The 11238-nt window shown below is 39.2% G+C and overlaps 1 protein-coding gene across 3 annotated transcripts; it reads right to left on the reverse strand.

Annotated features, from left to right (window-relative positions):
- Positions 1-54: 54 nt before the first annotated feature.
- Positions 55-7446, reverse strand: hao2 (hydroxyacid oxidase 2 (long chain)). Of its 3 annotated transcripts, none has more exons than XM_028433714.1 (9): positions 7348-7446; positions 5750-5808; positions 3177-3329; positions 2166-2317; positions 1557-1840; positions 1222-1440; positions 867-1025; positions 539-608; positions 55-439 (listed from the first exon to the last, which is right to left on the reverse strand). In XM_028433714.1, exons 2-9 carry the CDS (start codon positions 5764-5766, stop codon positions 384-386), a joined length of 1110 nt encoding a protein of 369 aa, XP_028289515.1. In that variant the 5' UTR covers positions 5767-5808; positions 7348-7446; the 3' UTR covers positions 55-383. The 3 variants fall into 3 exon arrangements, with proteins under 3 accessions (XP_028289515.1, XP_028289514.1, XP_028289516.1); XM_028433713.1 differs by having other exon boundaries at positions 1222-1443; XM_028433715.1 differs by lacking the exons at positions 5750-5808; positions 7348-7446 and adding an exon at positions 3636-3768 and having other exon boundaries at positions 1222-1443.
- Between the last annotated feature and the right edge of the window lie 3792 nt (positions 7447-11238).

The raw sequence follows: 11238 nt of genomic DNA on the forward strand, positions 1-11238 counted from the left end.
GAATAGGTTTAGACTCATCTACCTCCTGATATTAATACATTTGAGAAAAGAACAAAAGATCATTGTCACCTCTCTTTATTGAACTGCAATCACTGGCAGCATCTCAAACCGTAGTGTACAGTGTGTCATTTTCTGATGCATTTATTACAATAAAAAAAAATATATAAAATTTGATGCTGCCTCCATCCCTTCCAACGCAAAATCAAAAACACTTGTATGGATGCATCAAACGATGATTTCCTGGCATGATAAGCACATGACGAGCTCTGAGGTAAATATTTTGTCATGATAAAATCTATTCTTCAACACTAAAGTCGGGTTCAGTAGTGAGTCCTCTTTAGTGAATACCAGCATCATCCTCAGGGCTGCCCTCTGCTGGAAGGTTAGAGTTTGGAAAACTGAATGAGGTTCCTGTTGATTTCAGCAACATTCCTGCATCCTGGATAAGATGAAACATTAAATTAAGACTCAGTATTGTTGTAGTTTTTTGTAGGTGAATATATTAGCATCACTTTTAGTGATTTAAGCTCGGACTCACCTGATAAAGCCATGGACAGACGGAACTCATCGTTTAAGATTTGCAGTACTTCTCTTAGTCCTTCCTCACCCTGAAATATCAAACAGGACATAAACATTATAAAAAACAAAGCAACCAACAAAGAAATAATAAAATATAAATTGCAGACACAATATAAACATTTCATAAAGCAGCTTGAAATGTCGTTTAGCTGTTTAAAAGGAGAGCCAAATGAACCTAACATGAAAGGAAACTGGAAACAGAAAACCTGTAATAATATCTAGAATGAAAAGGAAACACCTCAGTATGCTGTTCTAATCAGACACACAGAGAACAGTGATGCTTGTACCTTGTATGCTAAGCCCCACACGGCTGGACGTCCAATGAAGACACACTTTGCTCCCAAAGCCAGCGCTTTCAGCACATCACTTCCTGTCCTGATTCCTCCATCAAGATAAACCTCAATCCTGCCCTGCACAGTGTCCACGATCTCTGACAGTGCATCAATCTGTCAGCAGCAGAGGAGAAGATACAACAATGACAACATAACACTGAATGACAATATTACATCTATGTTACTGGTTAACACAGGATGTCCCTTCTGAATATTTGAAATGTTTTAAGAGTTTAATGACAGAGTGCCAAGAATACCAGATAGGCAGGGAGCTTTGCTTAAATGATAACAAAAAAAAACTAGTGTTTACCGAGGCCGGGCCTCCGTCCAACTGTCTCCCCCCATGGTTTGACACAATGATGCCCGAGACTCCGTGCTCCACAGCCAGCTCGGCGTCCTCCTTGGTCAGGATGCCCTTGATGATAACAGGGAGGCGAGTGATGGACTGCAGCCAGTAGACGTCCTTCCAGCTGATGGAGGGGTCCAAGGTGTTGGCCGGTATCCCATACTCCTCTGCGCCTGCAGTCTCCTGCTTAATGGTACACATATAATAATCATAACTTGTTCTTGTGCTATTACTGATAATGTATTATGACCTTTGACCTTTCATCTGACATCTACAGTGCAAAGAAAATGAATGATTACCTGGAATACTCCATCAAAGTTCTTGACCTTGAGGTGTGGTGGCAGCTTGAACTGGTTGCGGATATCGTCACGGCGTTTACCTGTGTATGGGACGTCGACGGTGAGGACCAGGGCCTTGTAGCCAAGCCCCTCTACCCTGTGCACAATCTGCTCTGACAGCTTTCTGTCTCTGTACACATACAGCTGGAACCAGCGGTAACCGTTTGGTGCTGCCGCTGCAATCTCCTCCACCGAGCAGGTGGAGTATGTGCTGGTGATGTAGCAGGTGTTGAGCGCCTCGGTGGCTGTGTGAAGGAAGTTAAGAAATGATTACTGCAGTCATTTAAAAGTAAAATTTGCATGTAGGCATGAAAGGCTTACTGTCTGTAATCACTCTGCTTATATAATAGGCAGCAATCACAAGCTCCAGCACACAAAACTATTGCAATGTTATATACTCCCATCTAGTGTCAACTATTGATACTACAATTGTTACTGGATTATTTATTTCCAAAAATTAAAATCTGGATACATTTGTTATGATGTTTACTTTACTTTTTTTTGGTTTTATTAGCCAAAACTAGCTTAATGCCTAAAAACCTAAAAAAAAAAAAGACACACGGTCCTCACCCCGAGCTGTGGCCACCTCGCCTTCATGCCAGGCCAGACAGTGAAAGGCAGTCGGTGCGATGCCAACAGGGAAGCTGATTTCTGTCCCCTGCACTGTGGTCCGTGTGTCGCTCACTGAAACATCCCGCAGGATACGAGGCCTCAGTCGGATCCTGATCATAAACAACATCACAACTAAAGCAATGCAGTACAATGCATAGCAGTGTGATGCAATACGCCTGACTAATAATATATAGTATATATAGTTCTCATGGACACAGTTAAGCGTAAAAACAGTTAAGTAAAAAAGACAATGGTAAGTCAGTATAAGCCTTTTCCAGGACTCCTGTGGCCATCTAGAACTTTACTGCTTTAAAATGCATAAAAGCACAACATCTTTCTTTCTAAGTGAAGAGACAGAAACACTCTGGTGTTCTGTTTTCTCAAAGCTATTACTGTGATCTCCTTGTCCCAGACACAACCCAACCAAGAATGATGAGCCCTGGACCAAAAACATCAGTAAACAAATCCCACCAGGTTTGTTATATAGCAAAAACATGTATGGAAGCATCGACATGACAGAATGCAGTCCATCAGTCTTTATAGAGACATTAGGAAAGCTGAGAGGAATGCACAAAGAGACACAGGAGGAAAAGCCCTGACAAAATAAAAAAAATCACGACCCTGCATATTTCTCCCAGTGGTAACGCAGCATTCAAAACATGTTCTTAGACACTACAGAGGGTTGGAGGAACAGTGTTAAAATCCCTAACTGCCTGTTAGTGATTATAACAAGGCATCACAGCAACACATGTGGTACTGCATATACAGAAATCAGGCACAGGAGTCCATAGTCCACAAAAACAGGCTTGTGTCCTCGAATGATCTGCAGTTCGGCTATTTCCACATAAAAGATCCAGTTAATATAAGTGGATTTAATGCTGTCTATTTGTTAAATGACCCGGACTACCAAACTGCGTACACATAAAGTTCTTGAAGGTGCAGGTGAACTTTTTTTTTTTCCTACTGTACCTTTTGTAAGCCAGTAGATTGTCATCTCTGGTGCAGCATTCGTCTGCTCCAGCTGCATAATAATCCCAGGTGGCCTTCGAGAGATGCTCCTTTGCATACTCCTCAAAGTCTGTCAGGCATACCATAGCCATCTCTGCACAACGACCCCCCTCTCTGCATGGGAGAAGGATTCATTAAGTTTTAGAATAATGCTTGTTGATATTTTATATGTGCAATAAAATACCAGAAAAACAAGTAGGTATACAGGCTTCAAAACTCTAAACTCTAAACTTTGTTAAACGTTTTTATTTATCTGCAGTCTTTAGCACAACCAGTCAACCAAATTTTCTGCCCTTCCAGTTTGATCAGCAACTTGATGCATTGCATGTGAGACAAAGAGCTGCAGGCAAAAAAAAAACACAACACCACACAAGCTTGTAATGAAATACAACTCAGCATGCACCATGCTGTAAGACTTACCACAAACGATTGATATTTTACAAACAAAAATCCTTCACTCTTAAATGACCTCCATGATGCACGGAACACATGTTACGACATCACTGCTCAAACTGAAACTCCTCTCCTATCAGCAGAAGCAGCACAAATTAACCAACGACTCATCAGACAAGCTTCTGCACTTTGACATCGTTTTACGTGTAGTTTTTCCTCCTTGTGCCCTCAGTGTTGCTTTTGTATCAATCAGAATCAAACTTTCATAGAGCCACTATTTAAAACCACTGACAATGTATGTGACCTAGGGCCGACCCCTGCTTTTATTGTGTTTACACAGGCTGGAAATGTGCTGATGGTGACTCCAGCTATAGTGAGTACAAGAGGCAGTGGACACAGCGCTCTGCAGTCCACATGCAACATACATGTTTAGTTCGGACTATAGGGTACATATGTATATACATACATATACACAAAAAATGTGATATGTAAACACATGTTTATAGGGAATAAAATGTGCACTACACACATAATATGGATAAATAATCTGGGAATAAATTCATAAAAAAATCTTCATACAAAAAGCATTATTGTTTGAATGTGGTGCCAACCACAACCCCATGTTGTTAGTGACTTTACAAAGCAGCGTTTCTGGCGTTGGATCTACAAATACTTCCACCTCCTACAAAAGATAGGACTATCCGTGTCAACAATTCGGCAATGGCTCACACTGAAAACGCGGTATACAGGTGAGTTCACAACATGCTAATGGGAGACAAATCGTTAAAGGATCAGCCCTTTTTTAAGCTAGCGCGGCTAGTTTTTATAGGCTAAATCTAGGCTAGTTTGACACAGAAACGTTCTACTAACCACTACCAATTACAGCTATACAACGTTTACTTACTTTCACGAGGGCTGGCTGTTCCTCATGTCTATTCCATTAATGCAAGCTTGCTTAAACTGTTAACAGCTAGGCTAGTTACAACTGTTGACATGGCTAACTTAGATCTGCTAGGTGAGGGTTTCACCCCTAAAATCCCCTATAGAAATATAATATCGGCAGTTGTCTGATATGGAATCACGCAACGTAGCTGTCTCAGTTTTTGAAGAATTCAATCAACGTTATCATCATTGTTTACATAGCCAGCATTAATGTGAACGTAATGACGCACCTGACTTTCTTGGTTCAGACCATTATTAACATTTATAAATGATTTGTTTACAGTATATATTTTAAGTAAATATTGTTATAGTTGTAAAGAAAAGAAATAAAATATTTTTTCTTTCTGTGTTTATATTAATTTCTATAGCTTATATTCGTATTTAAGTCCAACATGTACACACTGACACCCCCCGTTTTTTAGGGTATTTGGCTCCTTCCAATCGTAGCGGCAGGTTAGCATCAATGCTGTATAGTCACCAATATGTTAATGAGAGGTTTAAAAGTTAATTTTCAGGTTTTTCTATAATTCCACGAAGTTTATTAGATACACAGATTTCCAAGAGCTTCGTAATTTCTGAAGTGAAGCTTCAGCGCAGGTATTAAACTTCACACTAGTCAAATGCAAAATCACGCGGAAATTCATGCTAGGTTGCTAACATCAACAGGCTAATAACAGCATGACAATTTATTGTGATCCACAGGAAGTGCCAAAACAACTCATGCCCATCTGTTAGTTCTGCCATCGCAAAGAGGTAAGTACAATGATTTTTTCCTGACATGTTGTTCCTTGTAATGACTGCTAATAAGTGTTTGGTTGAGGCATTTGTTAAAAAAAAAACACCTGCAAAAGCATTGCAATGGACCCAAGTAACAATAAACAAAACATTTGTTATAAATCCAGCAATAATAATTAGCTTTAGTTGTGGGGTTGGAAACAAAAGTAAAACAAACAAACAAAGAAATTGCAAGTATAGTCTCCGGCTCTAATACAACTATTATCAATGATTATATTGAAGTGGTCACTTAAACAATATTGAGACAATATTAAAATACAAATAGTGAAATAGTTAAGAGAAGTGAAACCGTATTTCCTTTCCACTTTACAAACACTTTACAAAGGTTAGTAAAGGTTTGGAGTCACCACACTGAGAGCAGATGAGTCAGTTTTCAGTTCAGTTGTTCCCTCCAGTTTACTCACCGATTACAAATGCTCATTCTCTCTCAGCAGAACGTCTTCTCTTCTGAAAGACTCATAACCTGTGAACAGTCCACAACCAAAACAAAAGAGCCCTTGGGGTTACTACAGTTACAAACAATGCTCATACTGTGCTGCTGTACTGTAAAAGACTCTACGACAATTTCTGCTGTTACTGTGGCTGCAAATGTCAAATTTTCGGCTACCACAATAATGATGGTGCCAAATACTGCTACTTGACATATTAATAAGAATACAATCTTCATATTATTATTACACTTCATAGTACTACGACCACAAATATCAATTCTGAAGGTACTAGTAGCTGCTGCCACTGAAGTGCTACTCATTCATGAATTTAAAATGACCACCACTGCTGTAACAAATACTACTACTACTGCACTCTATTCGATCTTGATTGGCTTTAATAAATAATCACAGGGCTATTTTCAACCTTTTAATTGTGCTGAACCTATTGCTACAACTACTAACAATTACATTTATACTTCCAACGGCTTCTAATAGTAATACAGCCAGTAATTTATCATTTTAAACAACAAAGAAAGGCAAACAAAGTGTCAGTTAATTCATCAGCTGGACTTCTTATTTGTATGTAGACTAAGATCTTTGTGTTTTCTAAATTAACTATTTATCCTTTAGTACATGTGGGTTTGCAGTCACTTATCTGTTCGATAATAATTTTCAACTATGAACACTTGAGGGCAGTGCAATACTGGAGCAAAGTCCATATGCGATGCTCCATTCAACATCTGTACAGCAGGTAAACACAGGCAGACTCTCAGTTAATGCCTGTGGGTGTGTGTGTGTCAGACACTACATACACTCAGGGTAGAGAAATATTCTGATGTAACACCATACAATGTTGCACCGTACAAACATGTTTTTTTGAGTTCAGTTAAACTAGAATGTGTTTGAGATCAATTATGTATATATATGTATATATATATATATATATATATATATATATACATATATAATGAACACAACTTTCCTATGTTTTTGTATAAAATTGGCAGATCTACATATAAAATCTACATATTTTTGTACAGTTTTGTTCCCACCAGGCTGTACTGGCTTTGAATTATTATTACCATAATCCTTTTTTTCTTTACTGTAGCCTTGTTTTTTTGTGGCAGTATGTGTGTGTGTTACGTAAGCGCATGTACGTGTGTGTACGTGCGTATGTAATGAATGTGTCTCTGTCATGGGCAGGCTGTGAAAGGTGCCAGTCATTTTGACCTTCTGAATGGCTGCTGAGAGCACATTGTCCAGGTGGATTTCTAGAATACCTGGTGTTTGGGAGTTGGTCTACAGTGTTAAACAGGCTTAAGATATAACCAGATTCTGTTTTGATGTGTTTACACTACAACAGTCCTGCTTACTGTATGTTTCAGTGGTTAGCAGTGCTGCCCACCACCAACAGATCCTAAGACACCTTGCCACCTTGTTGCTATTACTCATTAATCCTGTGCATAAACACACAGAGTGTTTATTTGGGTGAAAGGTAAACAGCTAAAAAAAGCAGAATCCTGTAAAGTGCAGACAGTGTAAATAAATATAATGGATAAAATCTGTCTTACCTTAAACTGAGCTGTTTGGTAGGCCTACAGTACGGGTTGGCTCCCCTCTCATGTGACAGGGTCGTGTCAGAGGGCAGTCCAGCCCCCTCATCACCAATCCTATCTTCCCCTCCCTCCCTCCAGCCCCTCCCTCACCCTCCCTCACAGTGTGACGCTCCGCCCCGAATGGCTCAACATCAGCTAAGCCTCTAGTCAGCACTCTGGTTCCAGGCCTCTCTTTGTGCCAAAAATCACCAAAAGCTTGCTCAGGTCATTCGTTTGTAGGCACTTGTTGTTTTCCTTCTGTTCTGTCTGCCTTAGTTCTTTCTTTCCCTACTTTTTTTATTTGTTCCATCCTTCTTTTACTCCATTTTCTTTTCTCTTTGACTTGTGCTCCCCATTTATCCATCCATCCTCTGTTCCTCTACCTCTCTCTCCTTCCATTCCTTCTCCAAATCCTTCTTATCTTCATGTCTATTTTTCATCACTAAATCATTTCCTTCTTTCATCCTGTGTCTCTCTCTCTCTCTTTTCTCTCCCTACTTGTTCCCTACTCCTCCTGTATTGTCACTTTGGCCCCTACTTTTCTGTGTGTAATATTTATTAAAATATTTGTGTGCATGTTTTATTAGTTGGTCAATCATTATCTGACTTTGTGTGTGTGTGTAAGATACGTTATTTTCTAAAGTATATAAAATAAATGACAGTTTAGTTACCTAGTCTTCAATGCACATGTTATCTAAAATAGTTAAAAGCCAGCTTTTATTTTGACAACACTATAAAGCCACAGATGTACGATTGCATATTTGAGCCATATGCTACTTAAAAAACTCACATTCACAAGAAATAAAATTGGATTACAAAGGTATACAATTTCATTACTTTGCATTACCTCATTGCAAGTTTTTCTCGTAAAGTGAATATTACACCCTTTGACTTTGTATTTTGATTTATACATTTATTTTTACATGTGGCCCTAATTCCCTATTGTACAGACCACTATTTTACAAATCAGGCCGTAATGTGATCCCAACCCTACAGGATAAACAAAAAAAAGATGCTATGGGAGTCCTCTTGGAACTGTCACACTTGTCAAATGGTGTACAGAGTTTGACAGGTGTTTTAAGTATCCTTACATATAAAATACAGATGTCCCAACCTTTGATATATTGATATATTGTTATGTTGTTATGTTAGGTGCCGTTCTGTAAATGATAGATCAATGGCAGGATGTGAGAGAAAGCAGTATGAATGCCAGAGTGTCTCAGCTCACTCAGGAGTGAAACAAAATGCCTCGAGAAGTTGTTCAAGCATTTTGAAACAGCAGTGGGGTGCAGCGATGTTAAATTAGATTCTCTCACTATTATTGCATTATGGTGTTTGAATTGAATTTACCCTTTGTAAATGTAATATCTTTGGTAACAAAACCTGGCTTCCTGAGAGGTTTCTGTCTTTCTGTGTATAGCCCATCTCTGAGTTGATATATGTATATATTTTTTTATGATTTTGGCTCTGACACAAAAGACTCCGAAGGTGAAGCCATGGGCCAAATCTGACGAGTCTGACCCCCGCAGGGAGGTGTGGGTGTTACCTGCACTGAGAGGAGGTGCAAATTGTGTTAATCCACAGCTGGCCTGGATGCCTAATACCACAGAGTTAGATTTGGCTCCGAGGCCATCGTATTGGAGGTACTGGACGTTCAGCTGAGTGGAAAACCTCTTCCACATGCTGGTTGAGGCTCTGCCCCGAGGCTGCAGCCCAGCACGCCGCAGCACATGTGTGTTGAATTGGCAAGGTGTTATCATGCCCTGGCAGAGCTCCGAGCTCCTCCACCTCTGTCTCTCCCAGGTTTATTATCAGACTAAATACAACAGAGTCCACTGACAGGGTTGCAAATTCACACAGCCCCTCATTTGAAGGCAGAGCCTAACCAGTGCTGTCTATCAGGCTTCCAAATGTTACAGTACAGAGATGTTTTTATATTCATTTATTTTTTTAGCTGGAGCAAAAAAAAAAAGTTTTTGTGGCTCGGACTCGATTAAAAGCTGTTTGCAGCAGACCTCCTGCCTCTTTCACAAAACAATAGAGCAATAAAACAGCGCTGTGATTAAACAACCAAAGTAAAAGATATTTTTTTTCCCCTCATAAACCAACAATTATCTAAATTTAGAGTTTCAGTATAGGCACTGCACGGCATGTAAAGGTTTTACTGTAAAATACTGTGAGATAAATTTAAACCTATTGTGGTAAAAGAGTCTATTCGAATGAAGAAATATATTTAAAAAGGCTGAAATAAAGTTAATAGTTACAATTCTGATTCTGAAGTACAAAATGGAAACTCTTAAAACTATTTGAAAGGGCATCTGAATCATTGGTGACTTTGAGACTGCAGAGTATTTTCATGTGCTGGACTTTTTTTGAATCAGTGAGGTTTATAAATCCCATCCTATAAATTCAGTTTATAGGATTTCTGTGTGTGATTGTTGCTTGAAAATTACTTTCCAAGAAAATAACATGTTCCAATGGAAAAACCGTTCTTGACAAAAGTAACAATTTGCACAGAGTATCCCAGAGTACCTTATTTTAGTACATTTATTTTAGAAATTCTTGTCAGTACCTTCAAACATGACTTGACAGATTAGTTGTCAAATCTTGAAATCAAGTTTGTTTGAATAAATTTATTTAGTTATGAATTGTATTTTTGAAGTATTAATTAGTATTTATTGTTTTTAAAATGTCTTAGAGTACCTGTAATTCTATTTGTTCACCGTATCTGCATATTGGTGGAAATCCTTGTTCATAGTGCCAAAGCAAAGTCAAAGGAGCGAACACATCAGTGGCTGTAAATGTCATGTAGTGGCTGAGTGATGGATGTCCAAAGCATTTGATGTCTGGTAGAGATCTAAGCATAACTCTAGTCTATAGTCACGGCATTTTCAGTCCGTTATGATTCAATCCATACATACCGGCAGCTGATGATTTGCTCACATCTACCAAGGGGCGGTGGTGTTGTGTGAAAGTATTATTTGTGCGGAGTTTTTCCCCCTGAGTGAGGGAGGTGCATGCCATGATTTGTGTGAAGGATTGATTTCTCCCTGAAGTGTGCTTGAAGCTATGAAAACTCAAATGAGATGTACTGAACTCTTCTGTCGGGGCCCTTAAAACATTAACTTTTACTTTTTTATACTGCTCATAAACGCTGTTTCCTCCTCCATGTTTCTTTTGTTGTAGTCTATTTAAATCCTACTTATTGTGATAAATGTCTCATTGTTGTCTTTATTTATATTCACAGAGGTTGTTTGGAGTTCTGTTCCGGTTCAGGTGAAATTATGTAAAAGGAACCTGTGGTATTTAAATGCATGCTTCATGCAGAAGTCAGAGCACAAGTCTAGTGTTTTTCAGGAAAGGGTTAGTTGGACATGACATGAAACAGGAAGTACAACAGCTTGTTGAAAGCCAAGATTGAGTGAGACATTGTTATGAGGGGAGACATTTAAAGGTAGGGTAGGAGATTTTGAAAACTCAGTGAGAGTCAGCCAGATTTAGAAAGTAAACACACGCCCCTTTCTCTCGGGCCTCACGCTGAAGCCACGCCTCCCAATCACATTGACGCGCATTACCTGAAGACGAGCTGCGGTCTGTGACTTCGACCATCATGCACGTACCTCTCTGGTGCGTGCAGAGCAGGAAGAGAGTGACAACCAGGCAATACTCCGCGCAGGGTCGTCCTGGAGGATTGGCTGATGTTTTTAGCGTTTTATAGCTTCCACAGATGATTCATATTCTTCGTTTTAATGTGAACCTGCCGAACTAATTGGTTGCTATCGTATCGTAAAGAGAAGTTACACTAATTCAACAAAAAGTGCATCAGAATGAAATCTTCTACCCTACCTTTAAGTTATTAAGTTATTT

Source organism: Parambassis ranga, chromosome 21, assembly GCF_900634625.1.
Source record: "Parambassis ranga chromosome 21, fParRan2.1, whole genome shotgun sequence".
In the NCBI taxonomy this organism is placed as follows: domain Eukaryota; kingdom Metazoa; phylum Chordata; class Actinopteri; family Ambassidae; genus Parambassis; species Parambassis ranga.